Source organism: Alligator mississippiensis, chromosome 1, assembly GCF_030867095.1.
Source record: "Alligator mississippiensis isolate rAllMis1 chromosome 1, rAllMis1, whole genome shotgun sequence".
Classification (NCBI taxonomy): Eukaryota; Metazoa; Chordata; order Crocodylia; family Alligatoridae; genus Alligator; species Alligator mississippiensis.
This window is the reverse complement of record NC_081824.1, coordinates 478586721-478611900: the sequence shown is the minus strand read 5'-3', so window position 1 is coordinate 478611900 and position 25180 is coordinate 478586721. Positions and strand designations below refer to the sequence as shown.

At 43.6% G+C, this 25180-nt stretch overlaps 1 protein-coding gene across 1 annotated transcript in view; it reads right to left on the bottom strand.

Moving 5' to 3' along the window:
* The window catches only part of PGM2L1 (phosphoglucomutase 2 like 1), a 54776-nt gene extending 33534 nt beyond the window's left edge, over positions 1-21242 (bottom strand). The window contains exons 1-2 of the mRNA XM_014607447.3: positions 21060-21242; positions 430-597 (exon numbers count right to left, since the gene is read on the bottom strand). Coding sequence (XP_014462933.1) covers positions 430-597; positions 21060-21173 — 282 coding nt within the window. The 5' untranslated portion in view covers positions 21174-21242. The remainder of the gene's footprint in view (positions 1-429; positions 598-21059) is intronic.
* Positions 21243-25180: the final 3938 nt, after the last annotated feature.

Sequence of the window (25180 nt, the reverse complement as noted above, 5' to 3'; positions counted from 1 at the left end):
TTTACGTCTTGTAACTGCTCCCCATAAGTCGCTCCTTTTAGCTCCTTGATCATTTGGTTGCTCTGATAAAACAAGGAAAGATTTTTACAATGACACGAATGCCCTGAAATTAACAGTCTAAAGGCATCAGCTCTCTGGCTTCAACTGTGGGCCGAAATCCAGTTCAGGTCATTACATTCCTCTGTGCAGGTTTAACTGAATAAATACATTTCACTTCCTGCCCCAAAACATTTTGTACTGTTGCAGCATGTTGCTGTTGAATGGTCACCACAGGGCGTTCAGGAAGTTATTTTAAAGAGACAAGTGAAACCATTCTTATGTAACTTGTAAATATGTTTGAATTTCAGAGCCAAAGGCATCATTTTAAAGGATGAGAATGATGATTATGAAACAATGAAGTCTGCCTGGTTGCTGCTACCCAGCAGTTACCTGTGTTGACTGGATCACTGTAAGGTCATTAATGTAGCAAAAGCCTGCTCCCATAGCAGAGCGAAGGCCAGCAGTCCCAAATGTCAGCCTGCAACAGAGACGATCCCGCAGCTCTTTATCCTTCCCATTCTGTAACAGGATTTCTATCTGCTCTTTTGTTTTTGGGTTCTGTAAAAGAGAAAGTGAAAAGTCTCAGTTTTGTTACCACCAGAGGAAAAGCAGAGCCATGCATTACTGCCTCCATGAAGTTAGGGCAAGAATTTTATTTAACATCTGTACAGGTAATAGCAGGAAGTCTGCATACATAACTAATGCTGTTTTATAATATTTTCTTGCGGTAGCTTTGCCATTTCTAGCACACTTCCTCTACTCAAATACCCTTACTTATACACGACTCGATTACAAAGGCAGAATATATTTCAGAAAAATATTCCTTTCCAACAGCATGGCCTATCACCAGGTTCCCTTAGAGTAGATGGTATCTCAAGGAATTTGTCTCGCCTACCACCACTATACAGTATAACTTCTCATAAATTGTGGTTATGCAAATTGGAAATGTAGAGACCAAACAAGAAAAATGTTCAGAGTCTGGTAGTCGATGGGAGTTGGTCACCTAAAGATGTGGTTGGAAAATATACCCGCTATGCTATTAATTGCCTAGAACTAATGCAAAATTATTCCTTACTCTCATTTCGGGCATTTTCGTTTTGTTTTTAAAACTTGGTTTAGTCATGCTTTAAATCACACAAGCTGAAGGGTTAAGCAGCAAAAGCTATTATCCCTACCACCACACCAAAGGCTAGGACTGTCATTTTGATATTTCATATCCTTTGCCTTCTAGGCCTCTCCAAACAGGCTAGAGCAGTCTCTGAGCTTCCTCCTGTGGCGAAAGAGGGTCCACGTACATGAAACCTCCACAAAGAAAGAGAACGCGTTGCCTGCATTGCTAAAATGTTGGGGATTTCTTTTTACTACCCTCCAGGGCCTTTGGTTCCTGCAGAAAACATTTCTGATGTTAACCAGGGAACAGCATAACGAGCCAGCTTGTGGTCATGTGTCCTTAACACCTTCCACAGCGTCAGTCACATATTGGATAAAGGGTCACAAACTTCCCTAAGCTCCCTCCTTGCTGGGATGACTCCGCTCATGGAGCAGTTCGGGTTCTTCTACAAATTTACCCCCCAAAGGCTTCAAAATTACCAGGAATGGGGGGGGGAAATGAACATGCTGATTTAGGAAATATCTTTCATAATGTCCAGATGATCCCAAGAAACCGCTGCATTGCTGAATGTTGCATGCTGCAAAAGCTGTGTCCTACCAGGGAAAAATGGGTCCCACTCCAGTAGGAGCCTCTTAAGACAATGCAACCGCTATAGCCCAGTTCAGAAGTTTCATGGGAATGATAAATATGGTCTCGAGATCACCTGTCATTTATATAAGTGCCTGACAAAAAGCTATGTCTGCCCAACACTATGGCTAATATAAAGGAAAGGAAAGCAAAAGACTATGGGATCTATGGTCATTTTCATTATACAGCACACAATTTTTAGATATGGGGGAAAAATGCAATGGTACCACCTTTTCTCAAAATGTTATTTCTGAAATAGTTACCCACGTGTTTATTGATTACAGTGACAATTCCCTCTATTCTCCAAAAAAATTCACCGCCTTCAAACAATGGAAGCATACATGAATATTTCTGACTTGTGCATTTAAAATCCCGAGCATAACACTGCACTAACAGCAAAAAGCCTTATGGAGTTGTTGCGCTGAGTCTCGTTCCTTGTATGCCATATCTTCAAATGTTTAAAAACTACCAAACGTTCACAGTAATAAGCATAGAGGGTAGTGCCTTTCCCCCCAGAATAGGCTACTGGAGGTAACTATTAAGATAAGAAACAGATTTAAAGCTATTTAGATAGGTCCCAGGTGCTTTAATTAAGACCTTAGTCTTTTAAACTAGACACAATCCCTTGTCAGCAGACTGCACTTAATTAGCCAATAGAGCGAACACATTGGCCCATCATGAAATAGGCACTTAGTGAGTGACTTCACTAGCCAGAACACTTGTATTCTGTATGTTTATCAGTTCTATATTTTTCTGTTTGGAATAACGTTAGACTAAAATCAGTAAAATGCACATTAAAAGTAGATGCAGTGGTCTGGGGACAAGATAATATAAGATCCCAACCCAAGAAAACGTGTTAGTGTCAAAACAAAGCAAAGAACAATAATAATTTTTAAAAATAATGGAGTAGCCTGGAAATCCTAGTGAATGATACCAATATAAGCTGGTACAATGCAAGTTTTAAGCACGCTTCTGTAGTAACACAAGTGTGGAAGAACTGTTGCAACTTTATCCCCGTTTCATTTAGGGTTAAAATTGCAGTGATTTAGCCCACTTGCATTGCTTATATGAGCATTTGTATTGCTAACAGTGCAACACCTGATGTATTGCAGTCTGATGTATTGCTGACTGCAAGAGCTGATGAAATATTCAGCTGCATTCCTCCTCCCTTTTAAAAAAGGTTGAAATGTATGCCTGTCTATAGACAAAGAGTAGCCAAATGATCAGACCAGCCAAAACAGGGATCTGTTAGGACAAAGAGAACTGCCCAGCTTTGACTGGACCATCTCTGCTCAGTCCCAAATGACTGTCTGCCCCAAACACCTTCTTTCAGTCTCTTCACATCACTTGTACTTGCAACTTGCCCTGTGCCCTCTGCACTCACTTCCCTAGACTTCTTTATCTAATTTTTTACTGAATAGAGATAATTTATGAATAGGGCAACTTACCTGCAATTTTGTGACTATCATATTGTTTGCTCTGCTTGTACTACCGGCAAGAAAGGTAGTACTAGTACTGGCAGACAGAATCCAGGACCACTGTAAGTAGTTGATGGCATTCAGTGGGAAGAACATGAGCATCTTAAGCCAAATTCATCCCTGAACCAACACTGACCTCTCCGTGTAATTAGCCACAGGGATGAATTTCACCTTGTCATCTAAGCTAAAACAGATGTGTAGTACTACATTTCCTCATGCTCGTTCTGTATTTGTAAAGCCTTCAAAATAGACAAGCTCTGAAGTCCATCAGTTATTTTTATCTTCCACAACAACCTACTGTACTTGGCTCATTTCCAATCAGTCTGCCCTCCCACAGCAGGAACTGCCGTTCTACATTTTTTACCTGCCTACAGTGCTCTTTGTTCTACATTTTTTACCTGCCTTCAGTGCTCTTTGTATTCTAACCCTGGCTTTATTTTCTAAAGCTGTTTTTTTCCCCAATATTTTTTCCCCTTTTAATCAATGCCATCAGTCCACCTGATTGATTAACTTTGAATGTTTACAATTCTGCAAGTGCCTGCTGTATGCCCTTGGTAGCATGACGGAGATAAATGTGACTGTTTGGCAGTTTGTCTTATAAAGATAATTAATCTGAAGTTGTCCAGGCTTTGCTTGCTTTCAAGCCTGTAATTTGCCCGTGTCTGTAAGAAACTGCAAGTACACCCTGATCCAGATCCACAACTCCAGAAGCTGTGCATTTGAGACTAAGCATGAAGCTAGATGCAGCCAAGACATATGTTCATATCTTTCTGATCTGGAGGAAGTCTGCAAATGCCAAGATATTCCATCTTGTTGAGAAAGGTGACTGAGCTGATCTCTCAAAGGGAAAGAAGCAATCGTGAAAGATTTATTTTATTCATCAACTCTTTAATGCCAAACATTGGAGATGGTAGTGGCAAGTCCAAGAAAATTTAGGACAATTTAGTAGCTAATTTTTCAGCTAAACCAAGTTGTTGTGCTTCTCCAACTCTCTTGAAAAGTGCATTTATTTATGTGCTTATATGTAATAAATAGGCCCACATTTAGACCAAGGCTTGCTAAACAAATAGTTCTTGATCTAAATTTGAAAGGCATTTCATGCATCTGCACCTCCCAGTCAGCTAAAATGAATCCAGAAATCAGGCCACTCATATTTACCTTGCACATTGAATAACTTTTCAAGAACAAATGGTGCATGTTTGTTTGTACAGCTGTGATAACTAGCATTATTGGAAAAGCTCGTGTCTATGAACATCCATTATGTATGCAAGCAGAGACAACTTTCAGCTAGAGACACTTCACTGCCTCGAGCATATGAAAGAGGTTGGAATTATGTATCTCTGGAATATAAAGCAGCGTATACAATTGATTTTTTCCCATACATTAATTATTTTGCCCTGCATACCTTGGAAATTATGCAGACAGAAAGCTCTCATCCTGCAGATGTAAAAATTAAGGGATGTAGAAACATGTTTCATCCATGCCATTTGACCAGGCTGTGTAGAATGAGAAAAAAAAAATGGGGCTGGTAGGGACCTATTTTGGTTGACTAATCCAGTGGTGCTCAATGTGTTGGCCCTGTGGACCGGATGATTGGTGCGGGGCTGGTCTGCAGGCTAGGTCTCTTGTGGGGTCAGTGCATCATTGGGCCCCATGCCACTTCAGCCCAGCCCCACGTGCACCATCTAGCACACAGGGTCCTCCTCTTTACCTGTGATAGGTTAGGGTGTTATGTCTTGGGGTTGTAACATGGTTGACTGCAGTTTTGCTAAGAGGTTAGACAACAGGTCTGTATAGGACGGTTTGGATATGGATGATCCTTCTTTATGCAGGGGGCGCGACTGGACAACCCTTCCAGCTCTGCTTTTCTACAACCCAATGACTTGAAAAACAGCCTGGCAGAATGGCTAGGGCAGTGATTCTCAACAAACGATACCATGAGATCCTTTCAAGGGTGTTGCAGGGTGCCGTTCAGTTATGGGTGCAAACACCAACTCATGACTCACAAGATAAATCCAGAGCTTTCAAATACAAATTCCGAGTGTTAAAATTATTCTTCCCTGTTGTGGTCTTCCTGAGCCCTTTAAGAGAGAAGAATTGTTCTATTATTTTTTTGTAATTAAAAAAACAAATGAAAACTAAAAGCTGGTCTTTTCCAAGTAAGCCTCGAGTCTAACAAGGGAGAGGACTGCATGGCTAGGGCATTTTTCAGGCAAAAAGCTGTAGAAAGCAAAAATGCTGAAGCAACACAGTGCAGGTGGTACACTGTGAACTATTTATTTTAGTTATAGGAAAAGGTAGGATGGGAAGAGAAACCTTTAGAGAGACAGAGAGAAAGAGACACAAAACTCCTTGTGCCCTCTGGCAGTAAAGCTGCAGTTAAGAGGGTACAGCCAAGCCCCGTCCATCCAGATACTTGATTCAGTGGACCATGCTCAGGCAGACTGATGATCCACCAGGCAAAGAACAGGCTCCTCTCACACACTGCCGGCTTCTTGCCAGCAAAAAATATCAATGTGTGTGGATCATATTCCAGCCTCACCAAATGGTTATACAGCTGCAGCAAGAGCAAAATCCATGATCACCCTCCTTTACCGCATCAGCTGGTAGTTTCCACTCCTACATCAGCAGGGCACAGAGAGAGCCAAAACAAAGCTTTTGGGGAAATAGCCTGAAGGAAGGGTTGGATGAGCAGGTCTTATTATAACGCTAATTCATTGTCCCCTTGGTTTAATAGCGTGACATGAGAGTAAGGACAGACAGAAAGCTGAAAGCACTGGCCTGGCTCAGCCCAGCCCCGCACTCCTGGGGTCTCCCTGGAGTCTGGCTGGGAGCCTGGGGCTGCTGGGAAAGAGTCTGCTGCAGGCCTGATCTGGCCTGTGGGCCGGATGTTGCCCACCCCTATACTAAGTGTTTCAGCACTGACCCAGGCAAAAATCAGAGGTCAGCCCCTTAAAACTCCAGCTGTTTTACTTACTTCTGTGGCACTGTAAGGCCATATCAAAGGTACTATATTAATACAGCCTTGCAGTGGGCAAATACAAGTCAATTTTACCTAAAGTTCAATGCTTATTTCCTCACTTTATAGTCAGTTGTACTAATTTGGAACTTAATGAAGAAGGGGCTTGACTGTCTTCTTATTCATTTTCTGTTTGCAATGAAAGGAGAGAAAAAAGCTTGTCTCTTCAGACTTCAAAAGCTGCCTCAAATCATGTCTGTCTTTTGAGGGTTGGCAAGAACACAATCATGTATCATCATTACTAATTACCACTAGTCTCTCATCACTCTACTGCTCTAATCTCTGTTTATGTACATCCACATTTATAGTACAAAGTGCTTCTGATTCTAATAGTGAACAAACTACTCTAACCTTGTCATTTCACTTATAGGGTTTTTCGATTACATACAATTACTTTAACTGTGCACACAACAGAGTGACCCAAGTTTACCTTGGGGGGGGGGGGGGGGGAAAGAAGGAACAGCCCTTAATAAAAGTTGTCCAAACTTTCAATATCACATGCTTGATCCATACAGTCCTTGAAGGATACTTCCATGTTACAAAGTGCCTTGAAGTTCATTCAAGACATATTCACTAAGTTTCTGTGAATCAGCAAAAAATCAGCTCGAGGCAAAAAAAGGTCCATGCTTTTATACTGAAAGCATATGAAGTCTTTATACCCTGTGAAGCCGCGGAGCAGAGAACACCCTAAACTGGGTGTTGTAGAACGATAACCTTTTGCCAGCTTGCTGGGTTAAGCAGAAGCCAAAACTTAAGACTGGCTCATCTACAAGGCAAATCCAACTGTAATGCAATTAGTGCATAGTTACAAAAAAATAATTTTGATTACAGCCAAAGAACTCAACAATATGCATACGCTGAATATAAAATCCCATTGCCTAGAGCATGGAGCTTAAAGCAGGGTCCTAAATGGAGGTTAAAAAAAGGCAACTGGAATGTGAAAGATGAGGGTGAACACCACTGACATTTACCATAAAGAGGTCAGCCAGCTCCCAGGCCAGCCCGGCCCGACACAGCTTTGCGTCCAGCACTGAAAACCAACATACTCTGCAGAAAGGATGTTTCTCCAGAAAGATAAAAATGGCATAACGTTGCTTTTCTCCAGTCAAAACCAAATCTTCCTTTATTAGAAAGGAACATAAAGCAATGCAGATCCTGAAGGGTGACCTAATGAAATGGTTCAATCACTGGGACATAACCTCTGAATGGTAAAAAGAAAAAAAAAAAAAAATGTAACATGCAATTTAATATTGCCTTTTTTAAAATAGCTCACAAATATAGCAGTTTATCTGAGCATGTGGCCACAGGTAACCTGTTCTCCATGACACTGCTGACACTAGCAATAGTTACAACTACTGTGAGTTTAGAGCAGGACATCCTGCAAGAGTAATGAAGTTGTATAACTAAGTCACAACATTAATGCATATTTTACCAATAAACAGAACATGGGCCAAGTGTTTACTGAGATCTATATAATTCATGCATAACCAAGACAGACAGCTAGCCAAAAATGTCCCAGTTAGAATCTAGCCTATTAGGGCCTTACTCAATAAATCAGCATTTCCAAAAAAAAGTAAAGTATATTTTTTGAAGTTATGAATTAAAAGAGAGGAAGAGGAGGAAAAAATCCCAGCTATCAACAGATATTGATATGGATTCCACATTCAGCATTAAAAGCCCACAGCTAAAAGGTCGTCATACCATTACACCAAATTTATATAGTGACAGCAAGACAGAGAGAGAGCAAAGGAAGATTAGTAAAACTATGCATCACTCCATTTATGTGACGAGAATCCAAGTAAGCATGAACTCAGACTACACACACAGCTGAAAGAGACTCAGATGAGCTCCAACCCTTCACTAATTACAATCCTTCTACAAGAAGATTTATTTTTAAATGCATTATTTTAAAATTAGATAAGACCTTTCATACAGCTAACCTAAGAGCTGGAGCAAGCGCACAGAATCATGCTCTCCAGGCTATGGGAAATAAGGGAGATGCAGACAGAGAAATGACGTTAATACCAAACTCGATTAGTTTAAAAACTGAAGGTCAGAGTAATTACAGTAAAACACAGATGTACAATGAAGTGCCTCCTCCTAAGAGTCATCACCATTGCTGTGACACAGTGCCCCATTACTCACAACACAAAGGCCTAGAATACAAAATAAAGGAATTCTCATTGTCTTGGAAATGTAGAACTAGTTTGAATTATTTCTGATTTTCTACTATATTTCTACCTTTCCTGAAACCCTTTATTACAGTTTCAAGCAGAAGGCAGGCCGGGGTAGCACCTTAGAGGCTAACTCGTTCAAAAAGCATACACTTTTATAGGTACCAGCCCATGCTATTCAGTCACAGTCAGAAGCCAGATGGGGTAAAAAAGGCTTTTTTTGTTCAAAGGCAATACCCTACCATGCACAATAAGAGAGGGCAGCCTGCTCACCACTATCTAACTCAGGGGCGGGCAATTATTTTGGGCAGAAGGCCGCTTACTGAGTTTCGGCAAACCATCGAGGACTGATTAATATTAATTTTCTAAATTTTTTAGGGGCCCCACGGGCCTGATAGAATGGCCTAGCGGGCCACATCTGGCCCCAAGGCCACATTTTGTGCATGCCTGATCTAACTAGAAGAGAAAAAAAAAAATCTCTGCGAAAGATGAAGCATTCTTGCAATGGGATCTGTGCACCATCCTTGTGAACTTAAGATATCCCAGGTATAGGCAACTTTTCTTTGCAGATTTTTCAATCAGACCAAAGGTTTCAAACAACCTAAGAGATAGGGAACAAAAATATTTTGGGGATATTCTTTGGAAGCTGAATGGAAAACAAGATGGGAAAGGAAAAATCCTTTTGGGGGAAATAAAAGTAAGACAAAATTGTTAGGGGAGCTTCATAAACCACAAGTAAGCGCCACCAGAAATATGCAGCCTTGAATCAACATTTCTATGGCAAAATGCAACACATCGATTTGTCTGTAAATTAATACTGCACTTCGCATCAAAGTCTCCACAGAAAAAGGTGATTTCTTTTAAACTTCCCATGGAGCCTGTGTGCTGGTCTTGTAAATACATTTGCAGGGAATGGAAGTCGGAAACTAAAACAAGGGAAACCGTTCTTAGATTTCACAGAAGTAGATCCCTTTCAAAGGTTATGCAGGTCTATTAACATCAAGACGCTTCACGGGTTTCGAGCTTAAATCAGAAGACACTCTGAGGTATGCACATTGATAACTGACCTTCTGTTTCACCCTGCTGACCAAGCAATGCTCAAGATCCAATTTCAAGTAGACTCCAATAAGCATGTTCAGAAAATCCTTTACCATCAACTCAGTGAAGGAAACAATGCTTTACATAATTGATAGATATGCTGCTTGACTGCGTGAGTTAGGCTGTGGGATTATCTCCTTAAATAGGCACTTTGTTTTGAGCTTTATTCTAAACTTGGGAGCATGCAAAAGTTAGCATTTTATAGGAAAATGTACCAAATGATGCAAGTGGCTGAGTGAGGATGGTTCAGAGCTGTGTCTATATTTGAAAGACCTTAGAGATGGGAACCACGCACTGTTTGTGTGTTCTTGTGAATGCTTTTGACCACCTTGCACATCCAGAGTTTATCCCAGGGGAGGAATACACTGGCTGTTATAACTCTGCAAAAAACTGAGCACAGTGTTTGGTCTATAGACTGGGCACTCCAATACATCATGGTGCAATAAGACTCGGACTCAAGGGAAGCAGATGAGCACATTTCTTTTTGCAATACAAAATGATTTGGTTGAGTTACACCAGAACGAGCAGAGGCATAAACTGCATCCTTTGCCTAACATACACATCAGGGTTGTGTGCCCACCGACGAAACCCTCAGAGTCACCTGTTCTACCAGATTCCAGGAACTTGTGACAATCCCCAGCAGCAAAGTGCACGACATCTTCAATTCAATGCCAAAACGGCAGCATTCAGTTTAATCTCAGTCCCACAGCTCTGTTAAAGATGGAGTACCACAAAACTAAATTTCACTTTCAACATGCTGCACAATACCATTCTAAAGATAGAAATGGACTGCAAAAAAATGACGGAAAGCTGTAAGTTTTTGGCAGGCAGTTGTGGGTGGGGGAGAGCTTTTGGCACCTGAGAAAGAAGAGGCAGCTGGGGAATTGTGGCCTGCCACATTAGCTGGGTGTTTCTGCTATTTCACTACTGATCATATTAAATTGCACGTTAACTGCCACGATCAGGTGTCCAAACTAATTCTAACAAGGTAGTTCATACCTCTCCCAAATATTGTTCCTAGCTTTCTGCAGACACTTCAGATCACTGACCATATTTGGTTTTATCCCAACTACATGAGCTGGAAGATTATTTATTATTCAAAGTTCATTCTGGGAGCATAACTCTATAGCAAAGAGTGACTTTGCAGGAAATTTCACAACTACAGGTGCAGGAGCCAGATCCACACTTGGGGCAGACCTATGGATGTTTTTTTTACCATTTCCAAATGGAACAAGGATCATCCCCCAAGACACAAAATAATTCCATTCTGCAGTATATGTTTAAAAAAACCCTCTGGAACAGCAGGGAACCTGGCATTCATGCTGCACAGTTAAGTCATCTAATACATAAAGCATTATGCTGGTAAGGACACTTATACAAAGTTCTTGAGTTTCATATTCCATTGCCCCAATAAAAATAGAAGCATCTGTTTATTTTTCAGTTATCAATATGCCAGCATTTCCACCAATACAGTAAGTAGCTAGGTAATGTTAAACAGAAAAGATTTACCCTTGTATTTATAAACATACAATTTAAGAACTATACTAAAGACCTTTGTTTGCTACAGAGATTTGTGATATCCAGTGAGTAAATGTTCCTAGGACTTTCTCCAGTTTCATTTTGTTTGCTCTCCTATGTCTCTCACCCTGTGCTCTTTAACTTGCCCACTGTAAGTGGTCACAAAGCCCCATTGTAGGTACATGATAGCTTGGGACACGTATATGCCTAGTAAGTACAGACAGTCAAAAAGCCTGAGGTTGAAATGATTCAGTCTTTGCAGGTTAGTCTAAGATGCAGAGGTTGAATCAATACGCAAATGAACACACATTCACTTTTGATTCAAGAAACGCAGCCACATACCTGCAGTGGCTCAAGCCAGAAGCTGGGGGCCGGTAAAGCACGGGTCTCTGGCATGTAGCCAGCATGGGCTGTGTGTTCACTTCCTCTTTCTGCTGCCCCCCAAGATCTCTGGGATTTGCAGTCCAGAATCACACTAGCAGGACTCTACAGGGTTGCTAATCACTTTCTCTTCCTGCTTCTAGATGCCTCTGGGATTTATAGTCCAGTCACTGCCACCAGTAAGCAAGCAGGGCATGGCAGCTCCACACTTGGGGTGGTTCAGCCCCCCTTCCCTGGCCCCAGGCCCAAGCAGGAGTTTGCCTGGGAGGGGCAGTGAGCAGACAGCACAGCCCAGCACAGGATGCTGGGGGACTGTGATTTAACTTGAACCAGGAAGGGGTCTGAGACAGAAGTTACATAAACCGGTCTGACCTAAATCAGTTAAATCTGATACTACATTCAACCAGGTTTATCTTAAACCAGTTTCAGCCATTTTGAAACTGGTTTATGTGCACTGTACATCTATTACAGGTTTTAACTAGTTTCTGATCACTTAAACTGGTTTGTGTGTAACTTCTGTCCCTAGCTACAGAGTTTAGTCATCTAGTCTCATAAATGCAACATTTCATAATTACCCAACTGACATAGGTTTTGCTTCTTTTTTCCTTCCCCTGAAAAAAGAACAGCAATCTTTAAAGAGGCAACTCAAATTTAGACTAAGAGGAAAAATATTTAAAGTTTTAAAAAAATGGAAATGGTTGTTTTAAACCGGGGTGCTCAATCCCCAACCCACAGGCCAGAACCAGCCATCAGCACTGTCTCACCCAACCCACAGGGTTCCTCCCAGGTCCTAAAGTTGGGCAGTGGGGGAGTAGTGGCTCTGCTCCCCTGCTGCCAAATTTCTGGGCTTGTGTGGAGGCCCATGGGCCAGAAAGTGCAACTCTGTACATGGATCTGGCATGCAGAGCAGCATGGGGCCCAGTGCTGGTGGCACAGGGTGCAATCCCAGTCTAGGACAGTACATGGAGCCCCACGGCCCAATCCCAACACTGGAGGCCCTGGGGCCCGATCCCAGGAGCTGGGCAGAGGCAGCATGAGGCCACTGTGCCCAATCTGTGATGCAGGGGCAAGCCAAGGCCACGCAGTCTGATCCACGTATGCAGGCCAAGTGGAGATAGCCTGAATGATGTATTGGCCCTCATGCCAGGATCAGGCCCTGTGCTATCCCATCACCCCTCATCTGGACTGTGGGGGCAAAAGTTAGATCACCACTGTCTTAGACAATTAAGGGAGAGAGAGGCAATGGTGAGAAAGTCCCTGTCAGTGTAAAACTGTCAAACAAGTCAACATGGTCCACAGTTTTGCTTACAGACACCTTGGTCTGCTTAGTTTCATGGCAAACAATCACCATTAAAAAGGTTTTATTAAAAGATACAAAAAAGAAAGAAAAATATCCTTAGAAGCTAGACAAGATTCCCTGAAACAGTTGTTGCTGTCTTTGTTATGGAGTTGAAACGGAGAAGAGTTGAGAGAGAGTGCAAATACAGCCCGTCTTTGGCGCTGGCACTCAGCACCTCATTGCTGGAGACAGACTGGCATAGCAAATCATCGTGGCAGCCACCTGAAGACCTGACGGACCTGTACCAGCATCAGGCCAATTATGATACTGCCTTTAGCTGCCTCTCTGGTCGTACGTGTAACTGTAGTTTTGCAAAAAGTATAGTCTTGGCTAATGAAACCAGGGAAGGAAGATCAAGCTGATGAAGGCTCAACAGGGTCATGACCAATCTGTGGGACACAATAGGCAGTTACAATAGCGGCTGTGGCCATAAAGTTTATTCATGGCTTCAGTGACAAATTCAGGACTCCCAAAAAAAGAACAACAGGCAGAACAGTCTATCCTCTCAGACATTTCAACCTCGCTGCTGAACATTTCCACCATACCAATTTTTCTTCATGCGGCCCCCTACTCCCCTGGGTTACCACACTGGATATTGATACAGTCTTTGGGTGCAATCAGTAGGCCAATGTTTGGACTGTTTTTAGTCTTTAATCTTTGATTTTGGTCGACTTTCAAAAACCATTTCATGCAACACAATACAACTGGACAAGTATAGAATTCTATACAAGATTTCAATTTCTGCTACTATTCAGCCTTTTGAATTTAATTCTGAGAACAAAGATAGCACTTCACCTTCGATCACAGTGGCCATGTCTACACAAGACGCTTACTGCAAGTAGTAACAAGCTACTGCGCAATGTCACCAAGGAGCCGTGCGGGGCCGATTACTGCGCAGTCATTTAGTACAGGCAGTCCTCAACTTACAACGTTTCGAATTACAATGTTTCTCACTTACACCATTTATAAATTGACACCCTGTTTCAACTTTACAACACCAGTTTCAACTTACAACGCTTGATCTGATGCAATGCCATGTCAGTGAACAAGTTCACTGCACTGCCCATCTCCCTGGAGAACATCTGTCCAAACTTGCTTGGACACTTTCTTTAAGAAAGCAGACAAGGCTCCAGAAAAACTTGCAGCCAAGACTCCTGAGAAGACTCCAGCCAAGAGCCCTTCAAAAAGTCCAGCAAAGTCACCTCAAAGAAGTCCTTCCAAATCAATATGATTGCTATTTACAATATAAATATTTTAATGTAGCTATATTACTCGTCTATAATTGATCAAGTACAAAATTGTGGAGTATTTTTGGTGAAAATAGGGTATCGGGCCTTGGTTCAGGAACCAGCCCCCCATTTATAACATTGCTTCTTAAGAGAAAACTGGTTCCGAGTTACAACGTTTCAACTTAAGACGCGGTTTTCAGGAACCAATTATCCTAAGTCTGAGGACTGCCTGTACTTGGGTATGCAAGTACTAAAAGACTGTGTAGTCAGCATCTTGTGTGGATGCAGCCACAATCCCCTAGAACCAAGTATATTAGCAAGTTTTCATCAAGGGGTAATTATGGACTCAGTTATTATGTATCAATTAAAATTAGTCACTTTTTTTCTCAGAAATAAAGCAAATATTACGCATGCTTGTCTTAGACAAGGAGACATTTGTCCCTAGACTTATAGACTGCAGCATACAATACAGTATGGCAATGTACTCTTCAAACCTTTGCATGGTTCTGACTCGAAACATAGCATCTACCAATATAAACATAATTTTGTTAATTTTCAGGACTGACTGCTAACACAGATTAGTTTCCAAAATATTGCATTACCTCTGGTCTGCATATTCCCTGTTGCCTTATTTGCAAAGGTATTTTTGCTGCCCTAAAATCTACCTGGGTCAGCTATTTCCAGTCTTCCAGTTTTGCTCTTTTCATTTGATTTCCTTTTGCGCTTTGCCTTTATTTATAAACTTCTTTTAAACTATGACGATATATTTTGAAGGCACTTACACGTTTTGTCTCTGGCTTCTAGACATAATTATAATCGGTGGTATTTTGTCTTTTGAGAAGCCCGCTTGAAATGCTTTCTAGGAACAAGTCTGTATAGCAAGCCCTACTATCAGTCTTTAGACAATCAGCATGTCATTGCACCCATTTTAATTGCATCTGCCAACAGAATTTTATAGCAGGAAAGAATATGGAAATAATATGCAATGCACGACAAGTGCTCACCTGTTTTGTATCTGTTGAATAAGCAAGAACACCATGGATCACAGCAGTGAGCATTATGTAGGCACACTCCTGCACCAGCATGCAGCCCCCTGAAGTGACTGGGAGTCTTTGCAGAAGTCTGCACATCCAGAATTACTGCAGAATCAGGACCCCAGTGAATTTCCTGTGTGTTGTTCAGGGACTTGCTTTGCAATCTTGATACTGCAGAGCACTTAATTCTCTCAGGTGCAGGATGATATCTGTATTCCTGCTTTGAAGATCCCCTACTTATCAACCCTTATGACTTTCTATTGCATGCAATCAAGAGATAAAGGTCCAGAGAGCCTGATGAAAGAATCAGATGTTCCCACCACACTGCAGGGACTCATTAGCAACCAACCTGCAGCTTGCCAAGGAGAGCAAAAGCATTTATTTTTAGATGCTGGTTGAAAATTTAACAGCTCAGGGAGGTTCTGTGCTCACCCTAACTACTACAACTTTCCAACCAGAGTTATATGATGCCTCCCTTTAGGCCAACGTGTTTTTATGAAGTTGCTGCAAATCCTTAGTGAGCTGTACTACTGAACCTGGAAAATTCCAACAGATGCGAAGCTGTGATCTTGCTGAATCATCCTTGAAAGCCTCCAGCTCTACATAATATATGACCAGGTCCTTTGGTGACAAGAACCACATAAATGATCCAAAAGGGGCCTTATGCATCTCTGAGGCCCTCTCTACACGTTATATTTATAGTGCAATTGCCTGGTTCATGACGCAATAAATTTAGACTGCCTACATGTGCCAATTAGCTATCCCACCTTAAAAAGGTCCAACTAGCTATAAAGTAATTGCTTGAAAATATGTAATAACTTTATAGCTGGTTTCTACACAGCTTTAATTTGCATGTGTGGGCAGTCTGTGGAGAGATGGCAGCTACTATGATCTCCCAAGTGCTGGGGAGCACAATGCATGCCCTGGGCTGCGAGATTGCAGCCAATGTAGTCTCCCAGCCACAATGGTATGGGGATGCTCCATGCACGCCCGCAGCTAGAAGCACCCCATGGTTGCAGGGGCCAAGAGTCCCATAGCTGACGGGGCTCTTGGTCCTGGCTGCATAGGAGCACAGCCAGGACCAAGAATACCCACTGCTGATGGGGCTCTTGGTCCTGGATGCACCTCATGGGCAGCCAGGACCAAGAGTCCTGTACCTAATGGGGCACTCGGTCCCAACTGTGCATGTGGTGCAGCCAGCACTGAGAACCCAGTCAGCTGCGGGACTCTTGGTCCCAGCGGCCCACGGCCTCTGCGGCTGGGAGCCTGCTTCTTGCCGATGCAGGGGAAGCATTATACGAGCAATAAGGTGCGATTGGATCTAAAGCATGACCCCACAGTCATGCCTCCTGCCATGCACATGTGGCAAGGCAGGAGGCACAATGGTATGGATCACACATTAGATGCAATCATGCCTTTCTTTACCTGCACGTATAGAGGGGGCCTAAGAAACAAATGCAGCATTTTGCACTAGAAAACCACAGAATGAAAATAAATAGCCTACTGATTCACAACTGAGACCCCAATCCTACAATAAGCCCCATGAAGGAGACGTCTTGCTCAAAACGCACCTGCCAGTGACAGTTCGCTATATGTGCCTAAACTCACTCTTGGCAGGGAAGGGGAAGAACAGTAAAGTGAAAGACAAAGATGAAAGGACAAAGATGGGACCACGGAGAGGGAGACATGGTCACAGCACAAAAGACTAGAAGTTTTAGTCCACTACTCTGTCTAGAGATAAGAATTAATATAATGGAAAGGGATTCTGCCCTAGTGTATACATTTAAAAACATTTTTTTCCGGAAAAAGTAAAATTCGACATATGGCAATAAAAGGAAAAATTATAAAAGAAGAGAAGAAAAGGAGAGAAAGAAAAAGGGAAGATAAAAGCAAAGTATGGAGTAACAACTTGTGTTAGTCAAAATTTCTTTTGTGCATAAGTCTGCATTTGATGCTGCTTTCGGGAAAGCACAGTACCCCCAAAAGTGGGGTAGGGGAAGCAGCAGCACAAATTATAGCTTATCGTTCCTGAAGGACATAACCAGAGTATCTGTTGATGTACAAAAAGAATTAGATGCAGTCACCAGCAAATTTAGAAGCCCTAGTATTAATATTGTTTGGATAACCATCCAAAAAGACTGCAGCTGTGTGTTACGCAGCACCCTGAGAAACTGTTTTTTCAAAAAACAGAGATGGCAAATAATCCTTTCCAACAGCATTAGAGAACAAAAGCTTCCCTGGCATGCGGACACAGTACAGGTTTTTCTTTGATCAAATGCCAGAGCCAGTGGAAAACCATCACAATTGCAGGAGTTTAAATCACAAGCAAAAAAAAAAAAATCCCACAAACATGAAGATCCAGGGGGGTTTTTTGATCGTTTGTTTTTTAATGTAGTAAGTTAAATTCGGTTCTCTAAACGTTACTGGAACATCTTTAGTTTGAATTCTATTGCAAATCTTATCAAAAAATATTTTCAAGTAAAATCTATTATTTATTTATCATTTATAAAGTCTAATCTTCAATGTTTCTCATAGATTTCATACATTTCTAGGATCGGAAGGGACCTGGCAGATTACTGGGTCTGACCTCCTGCTCCAGGCAGGAAAGAGCGCTGGGGTTAGGTAACCCCAGCCAGATGCCTGTCCAATCTCTTCTTGAACACCTCCAAGGTAGGGGAGAGCACCACCTCCCTTGGGAGCCCAGTCCATATTTTGGCAACCTCACTGTAAAGAATTTCTTCCTTATGTCCAATCTAAATCTATTCACCTTCAGTTTGTGGCCGTGTTCTTTTACGTAGCATGTTTTGAGAATAGCTAGATCGGTAATCATGGAGAAACTCCCTTCATATTTTGTTAAAAGCATTCAGTGAGATGTCAAAGGAATGCTAGTATTGCCAGAAATTATTTCATTGCTTCCCTTCCAGCCACCACTCTCACCCATTTCAATAATTTTAATTTCATTTCTGCAAGAATGCCATAAATACCCATTGTGCAAGAGGCAAGCAGTTTTTGTGACATCTTTTATTGGCCCAACTGTATAGTTGGGAGAGAGGTTGAACAAGCCTTTGGACAGGCCTGAGGAAGGGCATTATGTGCTCAAAAGTTTGTCCAGTTTCTCTCCCAAATATAACAGTTGGTCTAATAAAAGATACCACAAAGAACCCCTTGAATCTCAGACATTTCTTGGATCACCATAATTACATCACTTCACATGCACTATTAACTCCCACTGGCTTTACTAGAAATGGTTGAGCTTAACAAGACGGACCTAATGTTTGGATTTTAAAATTGCCATGCATTTACATCCCAAAGTGCAGTCGCCTGGGTATTTCAGAATTAGCAAAGTGAAACTAACTGTGGCAGGTGGGAACAGAATGGTACTGACTATCCCAGTCTCCTCAAATGAGAAATTAAAAAAGGTTAGCTTTAATAACTGTCAGTGTAAAAGTATTAAAATATATGTTAATAAAGTAAGGTATTATTACTAACACAGGTCAGGAATTTATAAGTATACATTTAGCCAGGAAAGTCCTTTTAATGAAAAAAGTAGCTAGACAATCTCCAATGCTAGATTCATGACTGTGGGCTAAGATTCACTCTTACTCTTAATGTTTTATAAAAAGTTATTGAATTATGTAGCCCTTCTCCTATCTAGTTATGGTACAGTTATGTTTAAAAAGCTGCTTGCTAGAAGATGAAACTCTCTGAAGTCCATGTGTTTAGTCATTAGTCTTAAATATAAAAAAGTCTAGATGAGGAAAAATTATATGGGCTTCGTACGATTCAAAGTAAAACATCTTTTGGAACCGTGGTTAATTGCATTTCACCTTTAAACCCAAATTATTTCAACAGAAGGGATTCTTTACTTCCTATCTTAAATAGACAGGTAAATAGGCATGTGAACGCTATGAAGCAGATGCCATGTTTCAGGTGGCTGCATTTAATACTACACAAAATGTTCTCTTGACAAACCCTGGTGACGTCTGAATTGCTCATTTAGGATTCTGAAATCCAAGAGAGGCCCAATTCTGCAAAAAATGTGCGTAAGCAATTTGGTCCTCAGTGGGAGACAAGTCTGTGAAGGATCAAGCCCTCACAAAGGAACGGATACATCAGAACAAATTAACGGTCCATCTGGCCTCCTATCTGTGACTAAAGCGAACGCGGGATGCCTTCAATTACCCTATCCAAATGCCATGATGCATATAATGATGTATCCTGCAGAGAAATTTCTTAATAGCCCCAGCTAGTGGCAAGTTTCTGCTTTGAAGTATTATGCAGCTTTTATTATTTTTAGGACATCAAGATGCAAGTGAAAACACTATTCCTACAGATGGCTAATCTTTCCAACATGCACGTAGCGATAGAGAAGACCTGCTTTCAAATGCATTTCCCCTTTTCAAAATGTTTGCCTTTAAGATCGGATGCCTACTCTTGGAACACGCAAATCGTGATATGAAGGAGCATTTCTTACAGTGGTTCTTTGGCAATTCGGGCCAGAACGATTCTCTCTGATAATTATTTGTTCTCTCCTCCACAAAAAAAAGGCAATACATTCAGCAGTTCGTCTGCTGGTCAGTGCATTCCTCACTTCCCCCATCATACTGCTGTATAATTGGCACATAATAGCACAATCAAGATTACAACATACTGTTTACCAAGACTTGCACATGCTTCACTCCTTTCCTCCCAGACTCAGATGCCTACAAATAACACTGCCGTCCTGTCTTGTTTTAACCAGATGGTAGCCAGCTGGTTTTCGAAAACCAGTTACCACCCCTTCCTCTATTTTTCTTCTGCAGGGACCCTCACTCGGTCTCTCATCTGCAAAATGGCCCCTGCAAAGGGGAGTATCAGATGGAAGGAGGGGAAAAAAGGAGCCATCAGGGCACCTGCTCCGGGGCTCACTGGCAAAAAAAACAACACAAAGCAGGAGAAGGTCAGATAGGACTGCACCTTATAAACTAACCACGGTACATACAGATCTGCCATCTGTAGATTGATAGACATATCTCTCACTTGATATAGATATCTATATAGAGAGATCTCTCTATATACATAGACGTAGTTGAATAGCTACATAGATGGATGTCTATATGTGTATGTAGATACTGATATATGTATAGAGAGATGAATCTCTAGGTATACACGTCGGTATCTATATAAAGAGGTCTCTCTACAGATAAAGAGAGAGATAAATAGCTATGGATATCTATATAGACAGACCTCTCACTCTCACTGTTGTGGTATTGGGCTGGACTCCCGCCTGCCATGTGGGAGACCTGGGTGTGACGCCTGGACCTGCACATCACGACAGCCATATGGACTCAGTCCTGTCCTGGGATCCCGCGTGAAGAGGGGACGGAGGGTGTGAGCAGCCTCCCCTCCTCCATCTTCCTGCCTAGGCAAAGGCGTCGACCGCCTGGGTGACCTCTCACGCATACGCCACGATCCAAAAAGATCAACGGCTGCCTACTGGATCTCTCTCTCTCTCTCTCTATGGACATAGCTATCGATACCTAACTATATCGATAGATCTCTTTAGATGCAGACGTCACTCTACCGATCTCTCCAGACACAGACAGCTGTATCTGTCCATATAGACGCACCGCAACCCCCACCCCGGATCTAGCTATACAGACCCTCCCCACCAGATCTATCCGTACAAACCCCTCCCCCAGATCGACCCGTACAGACCCCTCCCCCCCACATCTATACATACAGACCCCCCCACAACTGTGTAGAGACCCCTCCCCCCCAGATCCATCTGTACATCCCCCTCCCCCCAGATCTACCCATACAGACCCCTCCCCCCAGACCTATGCATAGAGACCCCTCCCCCAACATCTATCCATACATCCCCCTCCCCCCCCCAAGATCTACCCATACAGACCCCCCCCATCTCTCCATACAGCCCCCTCCCCCAATATCGATTCCCTGCAGCCCCCTCCCCCCAGATGTACCCGTACAGACCCCGGGACGCAGGGGGGGGGGGCGGGGCGGGGCGCGCACCTTGTCCCAGCTGAGCCACTGGCGCACGGCGCGGTCCAGCTGCGAGTCGCCGGTGCTGCGGGCCGCGAGCAGCACGTTGGAGTTGACGTCGCCGCCGGCCCCGCACTCGCCCATGGCGGCCGCGCTCCCCTCACACCAACGGCCCCGCCGCCATGGGGGCGAGTAACGGGCCCCGCCGCCGCCGTCGCCGCCGCCCCGCCCCCGCCGCGCCCGCCGCCCTATCAGGCTCCGCCCGCTCCCCTCCGCAGCCAATGGCGCGGCGCTCGGGCTCCTGGCCCCGCCCTCCCCTTCCGGCGTCTCGCGGAGGCCGACGGGAAATGGAGTCCCACTCGGCTGGTGCGCTAGGGTAGCGGGGGCGACTCCAACTCCCAGGAGCCCTTGCGTGGAGATGGGGCTGGGGGTGGGGGGGGTTCTCCTCAGGGCTGTGGAGGGGGCAGGGGTCCTTCTCCTCAGGGAGAGCCGTGCGTCCGGCGCCTCACGCTCTTCTCCTATGCAAGGCCTCTTGCATGCTCCTAGTCGTGCCAATGGCGACCCCACAGTTGACATCATCGACCAGCAGTTGACATCATTGACCCTGCAGTTAGCATCAGTGACCACGCAGTTAACATCAGCGACTGGCAGTTGACATCAGCAACCCCGCAATTGACATCACCAACCCCACAGTTGACATCTCTGACCGGCAGTTGACATCAGCAACCCCGCAATTGACATCACCAACCCCACAGTTGACATCACTGACCGGCAGTTGACATCAGCAACCAGCAGTTGATATCAGCAACCTCGCAATTGACGTCATTAACCCCGCAGTTGACATCATTGACCGGCAGTTGACATCAGCAACCGGCAGTTGGCATCACTGACCCCGCAGTTGACATCACTGACCGGCAGTTGATATCAGCAACCGGCAGTTGACATCACTGACCCCGCAGTTGACATCACTGACCCCGCAGTTGACATCAGCAACCGGCAGTTGGCATCAGCAACCCCGCAGTTGACATCACTGACCCTGCAGTTGACATCACTGACCCCGCAGTTGACATCATTGACCAGCAGTTGATATCAGCAACCGGCAGTTGGCATCAGCAACCCCGCAGTTGACATCACTGACCCCACAGTTGACATCATTGACTAGCAGTTGACATCAGCAACCGGCAATTGGCATCAGCGACCCCGCAGTTGACATCACTGACCCCGCAGTTGACATCATTGACTGGCAGTTGACATCAGCAACCGGCAGTTGGCATCAGCGACCCCGCAGTTGACGTCATCGACCAGCAGTTGACATCAGCAACCCCACAGTTGACATCATCGACCAGCAGTTGACATCAGCGACCAGCCACCATTTATTTCGGCGTTATGGATACCTATTTGAAATCGCAATCAGGACTCGTAGTAGAGATGATCTCTTTTATTAGAGCAACAAGATTTTTGCAAAAAAACAATTCTTTCATTGCAAGCTTTTGGGCGCAAACACTGTTCATCGGGCATTGGAGAAAACAAAGATTGTAAAAGCTGTCCTGTTCGAAATCTCTGGGTTTATCTTGTAAAATGTTGGTGCAGGTAACAGCGCGTGGCACCTTGTGGCACCCTTAAAAGGATCTCGGTGCATCTCGGTGGCTGGGAATCGCTGCCCTACAACCTCTCTCGGATCCAAAGCACATAATAATGCATCTGCTGGAGTGGGGACAAGCAGCCGGTCCCACCTTCTGTTCAGCCGGGTTTCCAATCGTGCCTCAGTTAGGCACAAAATTGTAACCGGAGCCAACATTTCCCTCCCCTGGTTGAATTTGCTGGCCTGGTGGAGCTCACATGTCCTGCCCAAGCCTGGCAAAGTCACTGCAGCGATCGCATCCCTGCAGCACATCCTCACTTAGGTTGCCATAGTGATAGGAGGCAATGCAGAGAGATGCGATCATTTCAGAATCTCTCCAGACAATTGATGCTGAAGGGGGAGGCAAGCAGGGTTGCTGCTTATGACCTGTGCGGGGCTAGAAAAGCCCATACTGGTAATGCAAGCCTGGGGACCCCTAGGGACCCATTGCACTCCAGAGAGATGGGAAACAGTGGAGAGATCACGTTTGTAGGCATGAAAAATTCATCTGTAAATGGTGGGGAGTGAGGATGAGGGGAGCAGAGAGGGAAAAAGGAGAGGCAACAAAGGGATGCTGGGTGGAGGAAGAGATAAGAACAGCTGCACGGAGGAGATGTCAGAGACAACTGATACAAGAGGAGACAGACTGAAGTAAATAAGGGTTTAAACAATGTGGAGCAGGATAACAAAAGAGATCATTTAAAAGATTAAGTTGTAGGAGGGAGCTTTCCTTCACATGAAAAATGTGGATCTCTATTCCTTTTCAAGGATTTCTGGTGCATTTTCCAAAGCCCTGTTTTCTGGAGGTGGCCAATAAATAATTCTCATTCAAGCCAAAGGGTGTTATTTCATACCTATTATTTAGTGGCTGTTGAGCAAAGGCCTACGCTTTAATCAGTTCAGTGTCATAAAAGTTCAATTTAGCCTGTGACAAAATTGTAGAAGCCAGCAGAAGGCAAAAATAAAAGGCTGAACTCAGTCAAAACAAAAAGGTCTGCTGATACCACCCAAGGGCTGTGGTAAGAATATGTCTGGTAAACAAGAAGAGACCAGAAATAGATGGAGCAAACTTGGTGCACTGCCAATTAGTCCCAAATGATGAACAAAGTAATTAGACACTGATGCCAGGAGAACAGCTAGAAAGGCATGAGCAAGCTTTATAGCTGTGGCTGCCACATGCCTCATCTCCTTGGATCCCAGGATCCAGCTTGATACTGTTGGATCCTTATCCCCCTGTTTCTGAAGACCCATGTCTAGTATGGGTATTATAGGCCACCCAAAAGAGAGGGATCCATACATCTTTGCCAGTCCAGCTGTGAGCTTGTGACTATAAGACTCAGGACAAGTGTAATGGCTTCTTAACCTGGCAGGGAAAATACCGTGTACCTGTGTCCAAGAAGGCAGTATCCTGAAGGGCTACCTGGGAGAACTGCTTTTCCGGCATGGTTCAGTACCCGCCGAGGTGCAGAGGCTTTAAGCCCAGTTTATGGAAATGGGAATCCCCTCCCTTGCTTGCTCTTAGGGCCTTATGGCTAAGGGCCAGCAAAATTCAGGGGCATACAAAGTAGGATTCCTGCCGAAGGTTTTGAAAGCATCTGAAGCCTCAGGTGCGGATGAAGGATGTTTGCCAGTAGTAGGGCCACTTATGGCTTTGGACTCTTAGATTTGGAATTAGTTTTGGTTAATTTGTCTGTGGATACAAATTAATTAAAAAAAAATAAAGCAGCTAAAAACAAGGTGTTAAATAGTCCAGCAGTGGTACAAGTTTCCCAGGTCTCAGCGTGGCTAACAAAAGCATGCACTGAGCATGTCTCTAGCAGCTTTCAAGAAGAATCAGCAAGAAGAATCAAGAAGAAGAATCTGTGTGCTTGCTCACCCCTTCTGTGATGGCTCTTCTTAAAGTAAAAGCTTCACTTTATATTTCAGATCTTGCAGCTACCTTCCTTTCTTCAACCCATCTTCATTTTTCTGTTTCTTTATCTTTAATGCAGGGCTAATATGATTTTTAATGGCAATTATGTGTCATGGAACTAAGCAAGCCAAGATCTTCATCCTTGAAATCATGAAGCTTATGTAACTATTTAATAATGTGCAACAACGGGGGCTTGTTAACACCCTTGACACTTTCTGTTCTATTGTTTCATCAAAATTGACATAACAGGTAGCCTGTTATGGGCCTAAAGATAAAGGTAGGGCCTAAAGATAAGGGTAGGGCCTAAAGATAAGAGTAGGGCCTAAAGATAAGGCAACACAAGAGAAGTCCCTCGAACTGTTCACATTGGCGCTACCGTGGGTTAAGAATAACCCCAGTGAGGGAGCTTGTATTATGTGAGCTTTATGTTTCAGGGAGCAGATGCTCATGCTTTTGATGTATGTGCAGACTGGGGTGTCTGCAAGGGACACTGGAGGCCACTGGGGTGCAGCAGGGACACCCAGCTCAGAGCACTCCTGGGGCCCAGGACCCCAGGGTGTTGAGTCCAGATATGTTCAGAGGGAAAATTGTGGCATGTCAGAGGACTGCATATCTGAT